A 25,211-nucleotide genomic window follows, 5' to 3' on the forward strand; every position below is an offset into this window, starting at 1 on the left:
GATGTAGCTAAGTTGACAAATAGATTTGGTGAAATGATTGACTTGTTATTGAAAATAGAAGTGGATATGTTGGGCATTCCACATTGAATGCACTCCCAGCTAATGTTGCTGGAGTTCAGGCATTCGTACATTTGTGAATGTATATTTTGGCAGTCTATATGGTACCAAATATCACAACTATCACAGCACACAGCTTTGTGTTTAGATGTAACTGCTTTTTTGCATGTACCACATGGCCACTTTTGAGATCTTGGACCAGGATTGGTCTCGGTATCTGACGAGTTTGTAATAAGGAGGAGGCATAGATATAGTTTTACTTTATTTTCGGGTTTTCCCTTCAGTGTTCGAGTTATTCTTAATCTATTGTACTGGTGGCAGTTGATAAGCATATTTTGGGATGCCTTAGAGAGATTAACAAAGTTGTCATTGTTAACTATGCAGTTAGATTGTGCATCAAGAATACTAAATAAGGAGCCTGTAATTGACAAAATAATGAATATATATATAAACATACCTGAATTGTTTATGATTTCTTTGGTCTGTGCTCGAAAATTGATTCGTGAAAAGGTTGGTATTTAAATAGAATTAGTAGAAAAGGCAAGTTAGATCTTCGTCTCCTGGGCAACTCAGGAGTACAGGATTGTTGAAAAGCCTGGTTAGTAACAAATATAGTTCAGCAAGTTGAAAGTAGTATGTGTTTTGTTTACTTCTGGTGTATAAAGTCATGTGATTTACTTTAGCGGTAAATCTTGTTCATTCATAAAAAAATTCAGGTGTTGATTTTTTTATGATTAGGTTTAAATCTGATTTTTTCGTGTGATTGTATACTTTTACCACAACAGTTATGATTTCTAATATAATTTGACAAAAATATGTATATTATTTAGGAAAATTCAACTTCTTTCAGAACCCAAAAGTGAACGTCTTTCTCTATCCACGTATGCGCACTTTTTGAACGTTACTGTCTCTAAAAATCTAATATCTTGAACATGATTTCCATGAGCTATCACTCTTCTTGGTGTGTATTGTTTCTTGCAAATTAATGCTTTTTCTTATGTATTTCATCTGGTTTGATGTTGTTAAAATTGTATATACCTTTCATACTGGCAAGACTGACTTAGATTTACTTATATGTGTAGATTATATGCTTCTGTTGATTCCTCGTTAGATTAATCTCCATATTTAGAATTTAAAATTAACTTTAAATCATCAGTTTAGTATATAAAATTACTCTTACCTTTTTTTTCTTTTGTAATTAGTTATGATTTGTTTATTATATTATATTTCTATTGTTGATGTACGGTTTGGTTTTCAGATTCTTTGTTGCTTGCCTTATTATTTTCTTAATCAATTATCGAAATTTAAACATCTATCACAAATTGTCACCTTACTATTATCATTAAGTGAAAACTTGATAACAATTATGATCATTTTTATCTGATTATTATATCCGCTGCAGGGTCTACTAGCTCCCATAAATGCGACACTATGTAGTCATGCGTTAGTTTATATATCAGCTGCAATCGTTAGCATTCAATTGTATGTTTACACTGCTTTGTATTTCTTTGTACAGGAGGGTAGTACTGCACTTCACCTTGCTGTATCGAACAGGAAAACTGAAATCGTTACGTTGCTAATCGACCGTGGTATTGACATAAATGTACCGCAAAATGTAAGTGGATAATTGGTCACATTGATTACACAAACCATAAGTCAATATTTTATATATCAATATTTTTTTTTACTGCATTTAATGTGCATTTGTGAAATTAGTGTCTCTTCAGTAATGCTGGATGTCAAAATGTACAATCACAATTTGATACATACTTTTGACATTTTGTAAAACTGTATACCTTCAAATAGGAATTAATTGCGTTTTTTCTCAATAACAGAAAATTTAACATACTTAACTTCTAAGTTCAAATGAAGAAATTAAATTATGTCACAAATATTTGACGAATAAACTTAAGATTTAAAGACATGTGTCCTAGCAAATAAGTGAAATCATGAAAATACCGCGCTCCAGGGAATTAGCAATATAGAGGTTACTCTTACATATCTATGATAGCATATTTTATGAAATATCTAAAAACATATCAGTCAATCAGTATTTTTTTTTTCTTTGCATACACATTTTAGCAATTTAACCCAAACTAAAAGGCTAGTCATTCTAAGTAATTGTATGCAACTCCTGTAACTTATAAGTTGTTCTAAGGTAGGTAGTATTCGGGGGATATAGGACGGCTTGTTTGTGTTGTTCATGTTGACAATTGAAATATATTCGTCGTCACTTGTGACATAATGTACACACAACGGTACAAGAAATCGTTACGGCGTCCAGAACATATATTGCTTTAATTTGTCTTAATCATTATCGAGATTTGATCATCAATCACAAATTGGCACCTTATTAGTATTATCAAGTACAAAAATGATAAGAGTTATCATTTGTATTTGATTATTATATCGGCTGCGGGGTCGTCAAGCTATGATAAATGCGAAAATATGTTGTCATGCGTTAGTGTATATATCAGTTGCATTCGTTAGCATTCAACTGTATGTTAACACCGTTTAGTATTTCTTTGTACAGGATGGTAGTACTGCACTTCATCAAGCTGCAGATAACTTTCAACCCGAAATCGTTAGCTTCCTAATCGACCATGGTATTAATATAAATTTACAGACTGAGGTAAGTGGATGATTATCCATATTGCTTTCACCAATCATATGTCATTGTTTGATATGACATGACCAATACTATTTTGATTGCACTTCATGTGCATTACGGACATTATGGTCTCTTCAGTAATGCTGGACGTCAAATGTACAAGCACTATCTAATACAAACTTTGACCATCTTGTAAAACTGCATTAGTTCGAAAAGGAATTGATTGCGTTATTATCATAAAAAGAAAATAAACATACTTAACTTCATAGTTCAAATGAAGATATTTAACTTCCTTAGCAGATATTTGACGAATAAACTGAAAGTTTAAATGCCTTGTGTACTTGCAAAATGTAAAATCAGATATATACCTAATTGCGATGAATTATCAAAATAGGAATTTCTCCGAGATATCTATGATAGCATATTTTATAAAATATCTAAAAAAATATCAGTTAATCTGTGATTTTTTTTCTTTGTATACAAATTTTAGCAATTTAACCCAAACTAAAAGGTTAGTTATTTTAAGTTATTGTATGTAACTCCTGTAATTCATAAGTTGTTCTTAGGTAGGTAGTATTCGGGGGGTATAGGACGGCTTGTTTGTGTTGTTCATGTTGACAATTGAAATATATTCGTCGTCACTTGTGACATAATTTACACTCAACGGTACAAGAAATCGTTACGGCGTCAAGTGCATTTTTAAAGGAAATATTTCAACTTTTCGTTTCTTTATGCAAACCTAGAAATTATACCCTGTGTATATTCCAGCATTATTCGTCACATAAAATATCAACTCATATCAAAATTTTGGTTTGCATGCGGTCCTATATCATATTACACCTATCTAGTCGGAAATCTGAAAAAAAAGAAGAAATGATGTCAGATTTTGAAATATTTATCGAATGTCTAGTCGACTTGTTAATACTTTTCTTCATCACAGGGTATATTATATTACTCCACATCCCTCACTTGTCTTATTACCTATGGATTCAATACCTCATATAAGTTAATCTACCAACATTCAAGCAGATCATAGATTCCTTTTCTTACAATTTTGGACTTGAATAATTCGAATGTTGAATATGGGATAGAATCAGTGACTGTCTCTAAACAATTAATATCTTGAACATGATTTCCATAAGGTATCACTCTTCTTGGTGTACATTGTTTCTTGTAAATTAATGCTTTTTCTTATGTATTTCATCTGGTTTGATGTTAAAATTGTATACACACTTCATACTGGCAAGACTGACTTAGATTTACTAAATATATCTAGATTATATGCTACTGTTGATTACTCATTAAATTAATCTCTATATATGGAATTTAAAATTAACTTTTTATCGCCATTTCGGTGTATAAAATTACCCTTTACCCTTTTTCCTTTTGTAATTGGTGATGATTTGTTTATTATATTATATTTCTATTGTTGATTTACGGTTTGGTTTTCAGATTCTCTGTTTCTTGCCTTAAGTTTTTGATAATCAATTATCTAAATTTAAACATCTATCACAAATTGTCACCTGATTATCATTATCAAGTAAAAAATGATAACAGTTATCATTTTTATTTGACTATCATATCCGCTGAAGGGTCGACAAGCTACGATAAATACGACAATATGTTGTCATACGGTAGTGTATATATCAGCTGCATTCGTTAGTATTCAAATGTATGTCTACACCGTTTAGTATTTCTTTGTACAGCATGGTAGTACTGCACTTCATAATGCTGCATGGAGAGGGCAAACCGAAATCGTTAGCTTCCTAATCGACCATGGTATTAATATAAATTTACAGACTGAGGTAAGTGGATGATTATTCACATTGCTTTCACCAATCATATGTCATTGTTTGATATGACATGACCAATACTGATTTGTTTGCACTTCATGTGCATTACGGAAATTATGGTCTCTTCAGTAATGCTCCACGTCAAAATTAACAAGCACTATCTAATACAAACTTTGACAATCTTGTAAAACCGCATTAGTTCGAATAAGAATTGATTGCGTTATTATCATTAAAAGAAAATTAAACATACTTAACTACATAGTTCAAATGAGGATATTTAACTTCCTTCGCAGATATTTGACGAATAAACTGAAAGTTTAAAAACATTGTGTACTTGCAAAATATAAAATCATAAATATACCTAATTTCGAGTAATTATGAACAGAGGGATTTCTCCGAGATACCTATGATAGCATATTTTATGAAATAAATAAAAAATATCAGTTAATTTGTGGATTTTTGTTATTTTTGCCTAGAAATTACATATTTTCAGCAATTTAACCCACAATAAATAGCTAGGTATTTTAAGTTATTGTATGTAACAGATAAGTTTTTCTTAGGTTGGTAGTTTTTGGGGGGAATTGGACGGATTGTTTGTGTTGTTCATGTTGACGAGTGAAAGATATTCGTCGTCATTTGTGACACAAATTACTCATAACGGTCTAACAAGTCGTGATGGCGTCTGTTACATTTTTAAAGAAAAGACTTCAATTGTACATTTGTTTATGCCAACCTCGAAATTATACCAAGAGTATACACTGACAGTAATCGTAACATAAAGTAACCATATCCAAATTAATTTCTTCATGTGGTCTAATATTAAATTACACCGATCTATTCGGATATTTTAAATAAAATAAGGATGCAGTTATGCCAGATTAAGGATATTTATCGGATGTCCAGACTATTTGTTCAGATTTTTCTTCTCTACACAAACCACTGTTTTGCCCCATATTCCTCACTTGTTTTGTCCGTTATGATTTCAATACCTCATTTTAGGTAATGTACCGAAATTCAAGCATATCATTGATTCCTTTTCTTTCGATTTTTTACACAAATAATTAAAATGCTGAACATGATGTAGAATCACTGTCTGACTCTAAGAAATCAATACCTTGAACAAGATTTCGATAAGCCATCACTCTTTTTGTCGTACACTGTTACTTTTAAATTATTATTTAATATTCTTCTGATGTATTCTATCAATTGTAATGCTAGATTTTTTGTCACTTCAATAAATAGAGAAAAACAAATAAAGAATACAAAATGGCAGGTAACCGGCAAAGTTGCATTGTAATTTGAATAATCCGGCTATAAGTTCCGAGAACGTTGAATGGTCAATATTGTTAAACGGATGTAGTTTCATTTGCAAGTTTACTTTTGAAAAACAAAATGTTTGTTTCCATTATTTGTTGATGATGTTGATTTATATCTTGGTTTTACATATTTATGTACTATGCAGAACAATTGATTGGACTTGCTTTTTGAAGTAAGAATTCGGTTTTGGTTTGATATTGTTAAATTTGTATATACTTTTTATACTAGTAACACTGACTTGTATTACTTAAATGTCTAGATTATATGCTCCTGTTGCATCCTCAATATGTATTTTGATATTGACACATTTTTTGGGGCATTTAAGGTTATTCATATTACATCTTCTTTCTTTTTGGGGAAGTGGTGATGAATAACGTTTTTTTTATGTTTCTTGCCTTAATTAATGTTAATCGATGAACGAAATTTGAACATTGATCACAAATTGTCACCTTATTATTAATAGCAAGTGAAAAATTGATAGCATTAATTTTCCGATGTAGTTATTTGACTATTACATCGGCTACATGGTCGACGTGCTACGATAAACGCAACACTATGTAGTCATGTGTAAGTTTATATATCAGCTGCGTTCTTCATTATTAAATGTTATGTTAACACTGATTAGTGTTTCTTTGTACAGAATGGTAGTACTGCACTTCACTTGGCTGCATTGAACGAGCGAACTGATATCGTAAGGTCGCTAATCGACGGTGGGATTAATATAAATTTACAGAAAACATTAAGTGGATGAATATTCACATTGATTTCACCAATCATATTTCAATGTTTGATATGACATAACCAATACTATTTTGACTGCACTGAAGGTGCATTTTGGGTATATTTGTCTCGTCAGTAATGCCGGACGTCAAAATGTACAATCACAATATTATCCAAACTTTGACAATCTTGTAAAACTGTATACGTTCGAATAGGAATTAAATGCGTCTATTCTCAAGAAAAAGAAAATTGAACACACTTAACTTCATAGTTAAAATGAAGAAATATAACTTTCATCACAGATATTTGACGAATAAACTGAAGGTTTAAAAGCCCGTGTCCAAGCAAAAAAGATGTAAAATCAATAAAATACAGAACTCCAAGGAATTAGCAACATAGGGATTGTTGCTAGATATCTATGATAGCATATTGTATGAAATAACTGACTATTATCAGTCAATTTCCGTATTTTTATTTTATTTTTGCATACAATTTTTCGGCTTTTTAACCCGAAATAAATGGCTAGTTATTTTAAGTAAGTGTATGCAACTCCTGTAAAAGATAATTTGTTTTAGTTAGGTAGTACTCGTGGAACAGGACCGGTTGTTTGTGTTGTTCATTTTGACAAGTGAAAGATATTCATCGTCAACAGAAATTACCCATAACGGTCCAAAAAGTCGTGATGGCGTCCGTAACATTTTTAAAGGAAAGACTCAAACTTTAAATTTGTTTATGCAAACCTCGTAATTATACCATGAGTATATCCTGACAGTAATCGTAACATTAAGTATCAACTCATATCCAAATTAATCTCTTCATGTGGTCCAATATCAAATTACACCTATTTAGTCGGAAATTAAAAAAAAATAGGGATGAAGATATGTTTGATTTAGGAATATTTATTGGATGTCCAGACTACTTGTGAATATTTTTGTTTAATACAGGGTACACTAGTTTGCCCCATATCCCTCACTTGTCTTGTTTCTTTTAAAGTAATGCTTTTCCGATGTATTTTATTAATTGTAACCTCAATACATTCCTAAAAGTTAAGAATGCAAAACGGCACGTAACCGTCAAAGTTGCGTTGTTATTTAAATTATCCGTTTATAAGTTATGAGGACGTTAAATGGTCCGGATAGTTAAACGGGTGTAGTTTAATTTGTAAGTTCACTGCTGAACAACAATTTGAAAAAAAAAATCTTTAAGGTTTAACACCTTTATTTTTTATTATTGATTTATATCTTGGTTTAAATATACACAGTTTCTGTTTGGTGTTGCCTTAATTGTCTCAATGGGTTAACAATTTAAACATCTATAAGAAATGTCGCCGTATTATGATTAGCAAGTGATAGAAATAAAGCAATTATTTACCAACATAGTTATTTAATTGTTACATTGGCATCCGTGTCAGCTCTCAACAATGAATGAGACCCTACGTAGTCTCAACTTAGTTGGTGATATCAGCTGCGTCCTTGATCATTAAATGGTATGCTAACATTGATATGAGTCACTTAATATGGAATGGCAGTACTGCATGTCACGTTGCTGCATTGAACGGACAAACTGAAATCTCAAGGTTGCTAATCGGCGGTGGTATTAAACTAATGTACATATTTATGTACAATCAAATACATCGCAGGAAAAATGATATGGCTTACCTTGTGAAGTACTAATTCGGTTTGTGTTTGATATTATTATAATTGTGTACATGTTACACTGATTTATATTGACGAAAATGTCTAGGTTTTTGCTCCTGTTGTATCCCAACTAAAGTATAACCATATTTGGAATTTGATATCCACACCTTTTTTCCTTTCTTTTTAGGTAGGTGGTGATGATTTACTTTTTGGTTTTAAAATACTCTGTTTCTGCTTCTTGCTGTAATTTTACTTAATCTATCACACAGTGTCACCTTATTATTATTTCGTTTTGCTGAAATGTGACCTGCTAATTATTTATTATTATTAATTTAAATAAACGCATGAAACCGAGTTCAATTTGTTTATGGAACGATTTAAAATGTACACGAACCACAACATGAAATCATAATTACTGAGCAAGCTAAACCCACCCAGCAATTCTTCGGGAAGGGAAGCATATCATTTTCCTCATGCGACAGTCGTCGTGTCTCGTATGCACTTACGATAGCGGCAATTTTAACATGTTTAACTAGGTAGATCATATTTGTGGAAAAAGAGAATGATAATTTGAAAACATTCGTTGTCATCTGTGACACAAATTATCCATAACGGTCCACCAACTAGTGAAAGCGTCCATAGCATTTTTAATGGAATGGTTTCGCCTTTATGTTTGAATACTTACATATGCTTGAAATCAAAGACTTAGCCTAATCGTTACACTAAATGGCAACTCATCTCCAAATTGACTTAATGTGCTATGTTCCAGAAATATACTGAGCCGTGATAAAAAACAGATATCAATTTTTGAATATAAGGCTTAAAACTCTGCATTCCGCTCGATTCATTAATATAACCTTCTGTAGTTGTATTGTCTAATTTTATACCAATATGACAAGCTTGTTTCTGTTTGAATCTTGCCATTTAAGAGAAAAAAATAACCAACAATTTTAAGTTATTTTAATATGAAACAAGCGTTCTGACAAGCTCTTTTCACCACCATCAATTTTGTCTTCAAATGTTGATCCCCAATCTTTTAATGAGACCTGTGTTTCAATAAAATCTGCTATTGAGAACTCTGTTTCAATCAAATCTGATATCGAGACCTCTGTTTCAATCAAATCTGCTATTGAGACCTCTGTTTCAATCAAATCTGCTATTGAGACCTCTGTTTCAATCAAATCTGCTATTGAAACCTATGTGTCAATCAAATCTGCTATTAAGACCTCTGTTTCAATCAAATCTGCTATTGAGACCTCTGTTTCAATCCAATCTGATATTGTGACTTCTGTTTCAATCAAATCTGCTATGGAGACCTCTGTTTCAATCAAATCTGCTTTTGTGACTTCTGTTTCAATCAAATCTGCTATTGAGACCTCTGTTTCAATCAAATCTGCTATTGAGACCTCTGTTTCAATCAAATCTGCTATTGAGACCTCTGTTTCAATCAAATCTGCTATTGAGACCTCTGTTTCAATAAAAAAGAGAATTTTTTTTATCAGTTTTCCACTTTCTTATTTTGATTGTAAACCCACCTAAAAACATCAATTACAATAATGGAAAAGGAAACCAAAGAAACACTGAATTGTAAAGGAATGAGGACAGATTTCTTAAAATATAGTTGATATAGGTATACAACATCCTAAAGTAAATTTTACTCTTCACAAAAATCATTATAAATTTTTTTCTTGTATCACAATACTCTAACAGATCTCGCCAAGGATTTGTTTTTCACCCTGCTTATAAGGCTGATAATGAAATCATTATTGTTTGACAAAATATTTGCATTAAAGTTTTGCATCGGACTTTTTTATAAAGTGAGTTTCTCTGTGCGAATTGCTGTTTGTTTCTTTATTCTACATTAGTTAGATGTATAGGGGGAAAGTTGTGATAAAAAACAGATATCAATTTTTGAATATAAGGCTTAAAACTCTGCATTCCGCTCGATTCATTAATATAACCTTCTGTAGTTGTATTGTCTAATTTTATACCAATATGACAAGCTTGTTTCTGTTTGAATCTTGCCATTTAAGAGAAAAAAATAACCAACAATTTTAAGTTATTTTAATATGAAACAAGCGTTCTGACAAGCTCTTTTCACCACCATCAATTTTGTCTTCAAATGTTGATCCCCAATCTTTTAATGAGACATGTGTTTCAATAAAATCTGCTATTGAGAACTCTGTTTCAATCAAATCTGATATCGAGACCTCTGTTTCAATCAAATCTGCTATTGAGACCTCTGTTTCAATCAAGTCTGCTATTGAGACCTCTGTTTCAATCAAATCTGCTATTGAAACCTATGTGTCAATCAAAAGTTGTGATCTCACAAAACATGTTTAGCCTCGATGCATTTGTGTGCCTGTTCAAAGTCAGAAGCATCTGGCCTCTATCGTGTTTATTTTTAATTATAGTTCATTTTTATGTTTTGGAATTAAATATGACATCAATTCACTGAACTTGTATACATTTTTATTTAGGGGCCAGCTGAAACTCACCTCCGGGTGCGAAATTGTACCGCTGCACTGAAGACCCATTAGTTGATTTCGGCTGATATATGCCCTTTAACATGTTTAATCGGCATCTTGCCACTTTGAGTGATATCAATGTGATGTTTAGCTAGCTATACAACCATTTTCTTCATAAGTTATGAATATGACAGCTGTTATCCATTCGTTTGATGTGTTTCAGATTTTGATTTTAACACTTTATTAGGGACTTTTCTTTTTGAATATTCCTCGGAGTTCAGTATTTTTCTGATTTTATTTTTTTTAACGTATCCCCCATTTCCATTCTCAATTTTATTTTATCGAATGTCATTTTTTTCGATAAAAAATACATGGACAGGTTTTTAAACATTACTTGTAGTCAAGACTCTTGGTGCAGAAGCCAACCCAGAAAAATGAACCTTAAATTCATATAACGTCCTTTACACATGAATGGCAAATATTAATTAAAATCTATAAAGATACTTAAGCTTAAATATGTATTTCCGAGATATATGGATGTTTATAATCATCCTTTTGTATAACATCTTAAACAAATGATAAATGATCCCGCTTTAAATGATGATAAGCCATAACATTTTTTATTAGTATTTTTTTTTATTGATAACTGAAGCTCCATCTTTTTAGAAATTAAGAAATGATTAGAAAAAATTGATTCTTCTTGATTCAACTTCTTTAATTACTCCCGTAGGTAACAATGTTGAGACTTCTTCTGAAATTATTTCACCCTTTACCAAAGGGAAATGTATTTCATTCTTAACGTTGAACCTTGTGTCACAACAGTAAATTCAATTCTGTTAACATATATTACTGTATTTAATATCTGCCTCTGCCTCTAAGTTTAAACAATATTTATATAAATAAATCAACATTAAACGATATTATACAAATGAAATAGTATTAAGGATTCAGAAAACAAGCAATTTGCGTTAACAAATTTGTCTCCTTTTACAAAAATGATACACTTATTGAACAATACATAAATATAAATACTGGCATGCTGTGTAATAGATATATGAATATGAAAGGTGAAAGAAGAAGAAAAAACATTAATTAGAAAAATAAAATAAAAATAATAATAAATAAACATGAATTACTGTAATGTTTAGAGTGTGAAATGCTTGGGTTACTATAGAGTGCTGAAGCATGAACATCAAGGGTTAAAACGTTTACTTTTAATTATGTGTTTCTGCACCAAACTAAACATGCTAAATAAAATACTATTTTGCTCATCTAAGAGTACAGTTGATCCAAAAAACAAATATTTTGTATTTACTTGGACAGGAAGAACTGAAATAGAATCTAATAGTGCATGTGTTAAATTAGTGTATATAGAACAAGATAACAGGAAGTATTTGAGTATTATGTTTCTACATCACCACAACGACAATTTGGAGAGTCTACTAAATTACAAACGAAAAGGTGAGAATTCAATGAACTTGAATCCATTCTTAAACGAGCATGAATAATTTGACCAAAACGATGTCCTATATAATAGTACATTGGGACCTTAATAATTTGGGTACTAATTTGTTTTTTGAATAATGATAGACATTCACATTTCTATACGTTTAAGTTAAGAGTGTTTCATAGTTTTGTTGTTGCAGGGATTAAAAAATCAAAATATAAATGGGTCCGTGTGTTGACTTGTGTAATATTATTTCTTTGTTTTCTATTATGACCATGCCTACTTCCTACTGAATCAGGCAATAAGTCTCTTAAATATTCTTGAGTTTTATTGTTAAAAATTTTGTGAAATTGAATTAGTCTATGATTGCGTCGTCTTTCATATAATTTTCCTCATCGAGTTTCAATATATCAATTGTTTATACTGGTAAGTTTAGTACCTCCCGTGACGATACGCGCTGCGTCAAGCTAAATATTTTAAAGTTTAGCAATCAAGTTCTGATTTTGAGAGTCCTAAACGACATCGGCATATTCAAGAATTGGGCGAACAAATGATATGTAATTTTTTTCAAGTGAAAATCTATCTAGAACATTTTTCATTTTTCTCATTATATTTATTCTTTTGTAAGATTTAGAAACTATATATATATCAATATGGTCGTTCCAGGACCCGTTGTTATAAAAAAAAAACCTAGATGTTTGTGTTTACTTACTGTATGTAGCTCTTGTGTTTTCATATAAAATGGAGGATGAAAGGGTCTAATTCTTTTTTTTAATTAACATACTTTTAGTTTTTTGGGCATTAAAATTCACAAGCCATTTTTTATTAGCAATTATACATCTTATCTAGACCGTCATTTAAAATTGTAGCTGCATTTGTTGGATTTCCAACCATAATATATTGAAATGTCATCTGCGAATAGCTTTATTTGAGCTTGAATGTCTTCTACAATATCGTTTATAAATATCAAAAAAGGAGAGGGCATAGAATGGACCCTGTATTAACAGGTAACCATTCTGAGTTCGAACCTTTAATAACACTAGTAGCCAGATCAAAGTCTGAAATGGTCATTTTGGTCTGATCAAGTCTTGATCGACTTAATTTACCGCTAGAGAATAACGTCAAGACTTTTCAAATTTTAAGACACTGTTCAGATATGTTGTGTTTGGTCCGTTAAGTCATGTCAAGTTAATTAAGATGGAAGGCTCTAGCGTTAAATCATGTCTGTTAAGACTGTTTTGGACAAATTTAGACCAATCATAAAAAGTAACGTTCAGAACTTTCAGATCGGGTTAAGATCCGTTTAGTGTGTCAGAATGATATTAGGAGTTACGCCCCTTCATGTGGATGATACATTGTATTATAAATGCTAGAATAAAAAACGCGTATATTACTTTTAATTATTAAACATGAAATCATACGTTGACTTTTTATTTCTGTTGGTCTTTTTTAAGGAATTAGAAAATTGATAAAATATGCATACATTTTGTTAGCTTGTTTTGTTGGGAAAATAAATTATTCGCCAATAACTGTTTCTGATTTTATTTATTTTTTTTATTTTCTGGTGTTAATTTAATTATTTATCTACTTATTATTTAAAAAAAGAAATTGCAAATTTCAAACGTAACACTAACAAAAGAGTGACAACAACATCTTATAAATTTTATACGTCCAAATCACGTTTCTGGATTTTACTTCATCAGGAACGATCAACGCAAAATACAAATATTTTATATGCAAGATCATTTATATAGTTAATTTCGTTATCCCCTTTATGTCGCATCAGGGAACCGTGTCTCCGTTTGAACTAAGCTTCTGAAACTGCTCTTAGGCCGTGAGGTGAGAGTGTTAAAACTATGAATAACATACCATCGGAAAGAAATGGTTGTCGATGGGGTTTTACAGAATAGAGAATGATCGGCTATAAATATGAATAATAGAGAAAATGGAACAAAAAAATAAAGAATCGAGAATAATAAGGGGCTTGAATATAAAGAATTGATAATAATAATAGACAAAAAGTATAAAGAATAGAAGAAAAGAAAACCGGCCTAAACATTAAAGAATACAGAAATGAAGGACCCCTCCAGATCCTCATTACCTAACTTTAAGTTCAGCATCGAGTATAATGTCTTAGTACATCTGTTTGTAAATGCGCTCATCCTTTCTTTCATTTGAATAAAAAAACTTATTTAATATAAATATGTATTTATTTGTTTGTTCAGATTGCACTATTATAAATAATTATTCTTCGTCTTCTTTTATCTAAACTGTAAAAGTAACGTATGTATGCGTTAATATTCGGTCTATAAAGATTTAGTTCGATGGCACGTGTCAATAATCTAAAGGTAATACAATCAACGATCCATAAAATAACGTTGCAATTACAATGGCTTTTTCACAGTTATATCATACGTTCACCCGTAATGGTATCATGCATGTACCTCCGTAAGTGTAGTATAAGGTTCTAAATAATTATTTTATAGCTTCTTTCTAACACTATTGACGACATTGTTCAAACTACATGTACAAATCACAAAACCTCAAATTTAGTATAGTTAAAAAGATATACGACATTGAAAATGCATTTTTTCTATCTATCAAAAATGTATGGTCGTGTATTTGTTACTCTAAGTGTTTACCTAAAATGTATTGAATATGAAAAAGATTAGATTTTTCTCAAATATTTGCCAACAGAAGCACAGTATACTTATTAAAAATGTATATATTATGTTATTTCATGTTGTTCTTGGTTTTTTATGGTATAGTTATTACTGTCGTATCTATTTTGCTTTTATGTCTGTTATAATTTTTACTTCAATCTATGTAAGAGTGTATTTTCTTCTTATTTTTGTTTCTTTTAATTTCGTTTGCTTGTTCCGTAAGATCACTTTTTTAAGTTCTCTAGTAATGTTTTATAAAAATATTTTAAAATAGTAAAAAATGTATAGAGTTTGTTTACCAACACATACTTACATAGAAGATACACACGTTTCGCAAAGTATAATAGTTTATTACATTTTTGTTGAGGCCTCCAACTTTTGTTGCAAAAGCGAGACATAGCGATCCACAAACCACAAATATTCACTCTGTGGTTAAAGTTTTTGAAACTTTAATAACTTTCTTAACTATCCTGGATTTCTAATAAACTAGGATAGAAGCTTGTTTATGATCATGAGATAGCTTTAAAAAAAAAAAAAAAACTGTTTATCCATATTTTTATTTATAACTGAATTTTTTGGTTTTCAAGTTCTGTATAAAGCTGATATACATTTACTCTGGTTAAAATTTAAAAAAACAATCACATTTTTATGTCGGGGCCTTTTAATGATCGGTCGACTTTATGGATGGGTTTTTCTCGTTATTGAAGGACCGTATTGTTGCTTATAATTGATTACATCCACTTCAGTTTAGGAGGTTGAGCGTACACACACATGCATGTTTATAGCGTCACCTTCTTCATGTGCCTGTCCCAGGTCAGTGGCTCGTAGTTTAGTGGTTGCCTTGGTTCATGTCTGTCACATTGTTGTGTTTTTTTTTGTAAATTAGGCCGTTAGTTTTCGAATTTAATTGTTCCAATATGTTCATGTTGGGACATTTTCTATATATATAGCCGATTATAAGGTATGGTCGCCTAATATAGCTTACATGTGTACATCCAATTGATTTAATGGATAGTTGTCTAATTGCAAATCATATCACATCTCCTTATTTTTTTTTTATTGAAAATGAGCTTTGATAAATTGGACAAGCGATTGTACAGGAAAGGCCCAAGTGATAGTACAGTAAACTCGCAAGCGATGGTACAGTCTATTAATTTATCCGATATTGAAAAAAATATTATTTATGAATCTCTACTGGTGCAATGGCTTTTTAACTTTCAGACAGGTAAGACTATATAACAGAAATGGTACTTTTGTAATTTCTGGACTCAACGATTTGTATTTCAATGATTATTGACATTTTTATCGCTGTTGTGTGACAGTTTTGATCGATTTATTAAAAGCTCCTCCATTCGAAGAAAAACTTTTGTATGCATACGTCGTTTATTATTTGATTGGTTCATATATACATATAGAATGTTTTGATTACTAAAGCTTCAAGAACGTTATATAGTATCATTTGCGTTTATCATTGGAAAACTTTCCATCTTGCAACTTGTTATATTTTCGAATGTCGAAAATGTAGAAACCGTACAGTTCCGTTCCCACACAATATAATAATGATGTAAAAGGGTTTTTAAGATCCCCATGGATGCCACATTTTTCCATCTAATATTAGTCTTTCAATGTCTTATGAAAGTATGTACAAATGTAAACTCCTGTGTTGTTAAGAAAGAAATGAAATATCGGAAGTAATTTTTTGCTCAAATTATAATAAATCAAAATTTGCTTCTTTAGAAAAAAGTAATCTTACAATTTCCCTTAAAAAAAAATAAAAACTCTGATAAACACTAAATCATTTTTTTAATAATTCCTTCATCATGTTGAAAATAAACTACGCTAAACCATTAAGTTTATTCTACAACTATCATAAACTTATCAATTAGTAACGATTAAAGGACAATTGTTTATTGGAAAAGGTTGATTGAACATTGATGCTTGGGAATTTGCAATAAGCCTTCGGTCACGTGCCTGCCACATGGCACGCGCTGATAAAAAAGTAAGTCAACTTCAAAATTATGATATATATTGATACCCAATTTTATATTTATGAGTTATAGACTTAAATCTTCTCATATCCATGTTTGTGGTCTTATAACATCATTTTAATGTCCTTAGTGCAAAAACTTTATTCTTAGTGCACCAAGGATTTGTATAGTCCTTCAGTGCACTAAGAAGTCCTTTGCGGTATTTCTACACACCGTACAAAATTTGGCTGTGGTGTAAAATGTTAAAAATAATACCCATAAATTAGAATAATGTTCAGGTGTCTTTGCTTTCTCGCAAAATAATTTACATTTATTTTACACAAAGTTGTCGATAAATGAATTGGATACCCTGCATTTCAATAGCATATTATCATATTGCTGAAAGATCTCCTAAATGTACTAAACAGGGAATCCGTTAGTATTGAAATCCCCTGTCCTTAATAATTCAATTTGTCGTTCTGCATTATTTTGGTGTAAGAAAGACGCACACATTCAAGCTACCGCCCTTTAAGTGTATAGAATATAGATATAGGAAGATGTGGTGTGAGTGAGTGCCAATGAGACAACTCTCCATCCAAATAACAATTAATAAAAGTAAACCATTATTGGCTAATATACAGCCTTCAACACAGAGCCTTGGCTCGCACCGAGCAACAAGCTATAAAGGGCCCCAAAATTACTAGTGTAAAACCATTCAAACGGGAAAACCAACGATTTAATAGTTTTGTATTTTATATAACTTCCCAGATAGGTTGCTACATTCGTTTCTCTTTCACCCACACTAATAAGCTCTTGATTTCTGTTTAAATTATTTTTTTATGAAAAGTTTAGTTTGCTATATCTTGTTTATCATAAGTTTAAAAAGCTGCGTCAACTAATCCTGCCTTTTTAAAGGTCAAACGAAAGTGAGCCATTTTCACTCTACTATGGCATGGAACTAGAAAACTTTTTGCGGGTTATATTTATAATGTAACTTTATACTTATAATTCAACTGCAAGCCGACAAATTCAATTTGCTCTCTGGATGTCTTTTGTTTCGTTTTTGTTTTGTTTGTTTGTTTGTTTTATTATATTTTGACGTCAATAAAACCAACAACAGTTACTCTTAATATTTTAAACGTAGTTTACAGAACTCAAACTATATATATATGAATAAGAATGAAGGACGAAAATGCAGGTTTATATATAGTAAAGTGAAATCAGAGATCTGTATTTCAATTAGATTGTTATTACAGCTCTTATAGAAAGTCCTTGTACAGCTACAGTATTTTTTCCTCTTAAAAACATATTTGTTACTTTTTCCACTAATCACGGTCATATATCGAAAATTTTAAAATCTAATAAAAAAACAAATAAGCTTTTAAATTTGTGATTTCACAAATTCACCATAATTATGTCAAGCCACATGCTATATGGAGTCAGATTTTATTTTAGGAAATCTATTACTACACAATTGTATGTGCACCAATCTTTATGAACAAAATTTAACGTTATAATTCCCTCTACAAAAAAGAGTGACAGTGGTGGTCTGTACCGCCCGGAAAACAATGCGTACTTGTTCCGTGTACAGGGGCGAATCCAGTCATTTTTTAAAAGGGGTTCCCAACCAAGGATAAAGGGAGGAGATCAAATCTTATGTTCCTATTTAAAAAAGGGGGCAAACCCCCCCATACCTCCTCAAATCCGCCACTGTGTGTACCAACGACATGACATTTTACAAAATACGCAAATCGATACTTGATCTGAACGGGCCGTTTTCAATTTTGTATAATAGAAGTAGGTGAACTATAAAGCAGACATTTTTTGAAGAAGAAAAAAAAGAGGAGGTACACGTATGAGTGCCAAATGCGATATATTTCCACCCAAGACACAATCTGTTAATGTAAGCAGTCATAATTTCAACGCTGAAAAGTAAGCTATTAAGGGACCACATTTTACTAGTGTAAACAATTCAAACCAAACCAAACAAAATGAGAAGAAAACATATCTAATACTAGTAAATAAAAGAAATATAATAGATTTAGATCCAACGCTGCAATTTTCCCTAAACATATTAGAGTTCACGTCCTTGTCGCACATACACAGGGCTAACATCTTTATGATTTTATTGGGGTTGGCAATTGTAAATTATATTAAAAAAATCCAATATCTCCATCAGAACGAAAAACAAAACGAACTCTACAAAGAAGAAAACAAAATGAAACTACAACTGCTTGCTTCATAACCTTCAGAACAAAGTGAGCAGTCCAATATACTGAAATATGTCTAAATCAATACTTATAGACTTTGTTAACATTAAAATAATTAAAAATGTCTTGAGCAGTTTTGATGGAATATGATGGATGATATAGCTTCATGTATGTTCTGTGTCGGTCAAATAGTGAACATGAAACTATTACTTAGTATTCTACAGTAGATATCTTATAATGGAATAACGATCTTTCAGAAAGATGTTTGTACATGTATACAAAATAAAGAGATGTGGTATGATTGCCAATGGGACAACTTTCAACACAAGTTCAAATGAAGTGCATGGATGTAAGTAATGATAGGCAACCGTAATGCCTTCCACAATGAGAAGAATACATAACGTATAATCGGCTATAAATTGTCCCGCTTGATAATTATACGTTGTTGTTTCCTATAGAGAAATAAATGATCGATTTAAATTATTTTTACATCATACAAAAGGTACAATATCATAAAATCAATTTTGTGAAAAACGATGACATTTTAGTGACCACAATATAAGTTTGAACCCCTCTAAATCTTTCCCGTTTTTATTTACGAGCACAAAATTTAAGGATCCCTAATTTTTTGTAACTGTCTTTATGAAAGTTGCTGCCCTCGTAAATATTAGCACCGACGGTAAGCTTTACACTAGTAAGTTTGTCTTAAAGGTAATCGACTTTGTGTTAAAACTGTCGTTTCGTTGCTGTCTTGCGGATGAATACCCGAAATCTCCGTGTCATCATCAATCATATAGTAATGGCTTTATATCGGGTTATTCAATACTCTGTTCTTTGCATAGAAATAATTCTTCGTTAATCTGAGCATTGAAAGAATACTTCATATCACAAGCCATAAATATGGATACAATAAAAAAATGAAAATCTAAGCGATAATGATAATACCGCAAAGCATGAAAAAATGTGTTGTATTTCAGTAAATAACACGTGTTTTCGTTTGATTGTAAACATGTTTGTAGCCCATCATGCATTGTTTCTTGTTTAGTGGATTGGTAAAAAAAAGAGGTCAAAACAAATTACGTCACACGTTAATACATTATAACAAATGCTCGCACATACGTATGGTAATTCATGCATATCCCTAAAAGGTAGTGTTTTCGACCTGTTCAACTATTTTATTACTTCAAATAACATACGTGTGCATGAATATGACCAAGAGACAAAATTCATATTATACCGATGCTAAACTACAGACTCTCCTTGGCAACGTGGAAAAGTGTAAAACTTTGTTTTTTGGAAAATTGTCATATGTTGCAACCAATTACATACAAATTATCTGGCAGAAATATTAAAGAATTGAATAACTCAAGGATTTGTATAGTTAATCCTTGATGTACCCTATAATCTGTATTGCTTTTGGAATAACGTTTTATGTTATTGAAGTTTTTATTTTTTGGCGCAAATAAAAGATTGCATTTTTTTCAAAATTAGCACATATGCAATGCACCCCCTCTTTAATTTGAAGTCCTCCAGAAAGGTGACATTCACCAGTATTGGTATGTCTGGTGTATGTAAGTATATCACACGTTACATCTACAATAAACGGAAATGACACGGCCGGGTATTGTAAAGCTTTTGAGGGACTTTTAATGTCAAATTCATATCCCTGGGCGACGAAATTATCGGTTTGTAAAAAACACCGTGTGTACACTGACTTATAAAAGTGTTTTAGTCTTTCATGCTGTCTAGTCTGAGCAATTTTTGTTGGTGATAAATAAAAAAGGAAAACCGTCAAAAAATGTATGTGAACGGAAAATGGGCTTTGTATACGTGTCTCTAACGATATAGAAAATGCAGAATATGTGTAAATAATGAATATTTATATTATTTAGACTTTCATATTGTTGTTTTTTGAATATTGCATTATACAAATTCATGACGATTTATACCTTGGCATTTCGTGTAGACACCTGTTTCTTGTTGAAGACTAATCATGCGGTCTTGATTTACCTATGGTGTTTATGTCGTTTGGTTGCCGTCAAATTGAAGTATATCCCATATCTCCTATATTATGTGCTTTAAAATCAGCTTAGAATAATTTATAATTGAAAGGGTTATTTGCATGAGTATAGATCAATTCTATGAGTATGCTAATATATTAATCGTTGTGAGCTGTACCACATACTTATATATGAACTTTATTAATTTCGATCTAAAACAGTTCCTATAAAGAAATATATATTTTAAAAAGTCTTAATAAATTCCTATGATCACAAATCTAATCTAAATCCAATTTAATTATTTCGTGATTCTAAAATACGTTGTTCTTTTTGGTTCTTTTTGTTTTTTTGTTTTTGTTTTATCTGATATGACTTTAAAACACTGATTTAAGATATATTATGTTTACAAAATATAATAATATTCCTAGTTTAAGGAGAACAAAAGACGTTTTTTTCTATAATTATTTTTACAAAGTTGTTAATTGTTTTACTTTTTCGTAATTTGCTAGTCAGTCAGTGTCGGATTCCGGGCGACATTGCGTACGCTTTGACCTTTAATTTGAAAATATATAATTTTAGCATTATTAAAATCTTTTTTTTTAATCTTTGCTACACTCGATGTTATTGCTTCCGCTGTATCAAAGCTAGTGAATTAGTCAAAATGTCCGTACAATGTATAGTAATATTTCTTTTCATGACTTGTTTATTCTTAAATATAAGCGTTGGCTATTTTTATCTGACAAGTCCACACATGGACTTTTCATTAGTCTAGAAAGTTCGCTATATATATAGTGTTCCATCAATGTCTTAGTGTAGGGTTCGAGAGCTTAGTGCACCAAAGCGGCCTAGGTGGTTTTTAGACGTACCGACAAGTCCCTGGCCCACAATAAGCACATTCGTCCTTTTGATGATCAATTTCTTAAATTGATGGGACTATCATACTAATAGCATAATACAAAATGTAGTCCCCGTTAAATGAGAGCTCTACCGTTAAATAGTAATTGTTATTAATGTTATTATTTCATTTTTACACTGTCTTAATATGTAAATAGTTATTAAGTATAATATAGCGTCTTCTAAGTAATTTTTGGGCAGGATATTGTTTGTTTTATAGTATATTGGATAATTTTTATTGCAATCCATTTATAATTCATTATATAAAACTAAACTAGGTGGACCGTATGTCATCGCATACAAGACAGCTGATTGGATAAATATGATAGGTTGTTACGCCTACATTGATACTGATGTCCAATCGAATACCAGCAGACACCTGTCAGTAAAAACAAATTACAAGCGTGGATAAATTAGAGATTTATTTGTGTATTCGATATTTGAAAAATCAGTTAAACTATTCGTTTAATCTTTTTCAGGTAAATTTCAATAACTGCTTTTTTCACTTTCTTATTTAATAAACAGGAAGGTATTTAATTATGAGCGTACCACATGTAACGGAATTTTACAAGCATTTCATATAGCGACTTGTTTTTTCCGGAACGTACTATTTTCAATATTTCACAGACCTCTGAAAAAGATAGATCATACAGGTTTCATCTACCATGTACATAAAAAAAACACTATCAAATTATATTTGTTAATTGTAAAAGATTAAGAATATTTATATATCTGTACTAAATAATCTGCAATAAAATAAAACATATTTCTCTCTGTCTGAATTCAATCGTAAGCAAATTTTCATACTTATTTTTTTTTTATCTATTTGCAAATGACGAAGAATTCTCCTTAAACTGTGAATTATTAAACAGACAGACTAACTTTAAAGGACAAAATACTAGCGTGTACTTCCATCCAAGGGAATGAGTTTCTATCAAGTAAATAATCTTAGTGGTCATCGATGTGTAATATTTGACACTGGACATTATTTGTGGACCAACGCAATACAAATAATGTATACTATCAATCAAAATTAAATACTTTTGAATGTAACAATATGCTACAAATTCATTTAATTCACTGAATTTTATATTTTTGTTTTATCTGAATGAAAATGTTATAAACTGCTCCCGGTTAATATAAATAAGAAGATGTGGGATGTGTGCCAATGAAACAACTCTCCATCAAGTCACATGGTATAATTTTATTAGAGGTCAAAAGTACGGCCTCAACACGGAGCTTTGGTCCTCATCGAACAGCAAGCTATAACGGTCCCTAAAATGACTAGTGTAAAACAATTGAAATGGAAAACAAAAGTCTAATCTATAAGTACGCTCATTTCACTACGTTATTTTATAGCTTTTTGGTCAATTCCGAAATAGCAAGTAAGCGTCTTACTGTTTTTCAAAATGAGTAGTAACACTGGTGCCTAAAAAAATCTGATACGAAACTGAAATATAAACCGTACATTAGATTTTATCAATCGTGTCTTAACTAACGTTGTTTGATATTTTTTCTATCATATGATTTACTCCTGTATTTAGTTCGTGCTAAAAAAAAATGTCAATATAAACTGTCAATTAAATTTTTAAAATATGCTTATATTGTTGTTGCATTTATTAAAAAAAATAATGTTTTATTTGTAAATGTAATAATTTAACCCGGTTTAACCTTATACATTTTATATAAAAGATAAAACATGGAACTTTAATTATCATACGTCCACGAATGGGTAATTATTTAGTTAGTTTATGATCATCCGTTTCGGTTGACAGCTTAAAAAATCCGTTTATTAAAATGTAAATAACTTTAACCAAGCATCTGTCATCTGTGTAAAATTTAAAAATATAAAGTAAATTATAAACTTAAAATATACGTTTCTTGACCAAATATAGATAAGAACTATTACTCTACATTAGAAACAAAAAATGTCAAAGATCATCTTTGAGATATATTTAGTACTGATCATTGTATCTTTAGAGGCGGAATGCATACACACAGGACTACTTTGTCAAAAAGCATGACTGCACAGTTTTTATGACACATTTTCCGGTTTCAACAATTAATCTTGTCTCATATAACCAATAAAATGTTAAAGATTCTATCGGAAATAAATGAATTGCTTTTAAAGTTTGCATACTTTATTTAATGAAATAGATATACAGTCATATTAAAAGACCACAAAAGAATATCATCCAAGATATAGAGATTTTATTCATAAAGGGGGAGTAACCCCTGATAAAAACAGATAAAGTGTCGCCCGTTTTATTAAAAATATTTAAAATCTTAACACAACTGAACACGATCTTCCAGCAACTAAACCGGTTTTCCCCCTTTGGTCGTATTTGATCCGAACGTGATCTAATCAAGTCTTATTTGAACGGTAGATGAATCTGTCTTGTTTACCTTGACACGACTAATCTGACTGAACACGGTATATCTTAACAGAGTCTGAGTGTCTAAACAGGTCTTAACGTTTTTCTCTAGCGGCAAATTAAGTCGATTAAGACTTGATCAAACCAAAATGACCGTTTCAGATCAAAATCTGGCTACTAGTGTAACCACCCGCTGGACTCTATTTGTAAGATAATTTTCAAACCACCATAGTAAAGAACCCAATGTGCCCACTTGTTAAAGTTTAAATAGCAGTCCCTTATGCCAGACTCGATCAAACGCTTTACTTAAATCACATAATACCACCCTTATTTCTTTACCGCAATCTAAAGCATTCCCAAAATCATTTGAAATGTTAATTAATTGATTAACCGCTGAATCTCCACCGTGTAAAGCCTGATTGATTTTTCGTTAAAATATTATTGCGCAAAAAGTGATTGTAAACATGTTTATATGCACATCGTTCCATACACTCTGAAATTACACTCAACAAGGAAATAGGTCTATAGTTTTTAACGTCATTCGGTTTACTATTTTTATAAACTAGGGTAACATTTGCTCTATTCCATTGATCTGGAAATGTAGACGTACGTAACGATAAGTTAAATAGCTTTCATAGTGGATACTTCAAAACAGAAGATGCTTCTTTTAACAATTTGGGATTTATTAGGTCTGGGCCCGAAGCTTTTTTGGGATTAACAATTTTCGATATATCTTCAACTTCAGTAACAGTAAGTTCTATATAACTAATGTCATCACGAATAGTTTTAAGTTCTTCAGGTAACATAGCACTTGAATCATCAATACTTGACTTGGGAGAAAAAAAAATTAGATTAAATTCATTTGCCTTTTCGATTTCATCAAATATTAAGTTGTTATTATCCATTAATGGAGGTACACTTGCGTCGTTTGTTTTTAATCTGGATATTTGTTTAACCGTTTTCCACCAATTAGTAGTGGACGGATTACTGTTCATGATTTTTTCATTAAATTGTTGGTATAATCATACTTTGATTTTCTTATGACATGTATG

General features: G+C 31.0%; 1 protein-coding gene across 1 annotated transcript in view; it reads left to right on the forward strand.

The window, feature by feature from the left end:
- The first annotated feature begins 435 nt into the window (after positions 1-435).
- LOC139503243 (uncharacterized) overlaps positions 436-25,211 on the forward strand; it is a 55,894-nt gene continuing 31,118 nt past the window's right edge. Inside the window, exons 1-4 of the mRNA XM_071293002.1 lie at positions 436-477; positions 1,574-1,672; positions 2,591-2,689; positions 4,375-4,473. Coding sequence (XP_071149103.1) covers positions 436-477; positions 1,574-1,672; positions 2,591-2,689; positions 4,375-4,473 — 339 coding nt within the window. The remainder of the gene's footprint in view (positions 478-1,573; positions 1,673-2,590; positions 2,690-4,374; positions 4,474-25,211) is intronic.

The sequence above is a fragment of the Mytilus edulis genome, chromosome 14, assembly GCF_963676685.1.
Source record: "Mytilus edulis chromosome 14, xbMytEdul2.2, whole genome shotgun sequence".
NCBI classification, from domain to species: Eukaryota; Metazoa; Mollusca; class Bivalvia; order Mytilida; family Mytilidae; genus Mytilus; species Mytilus edulis.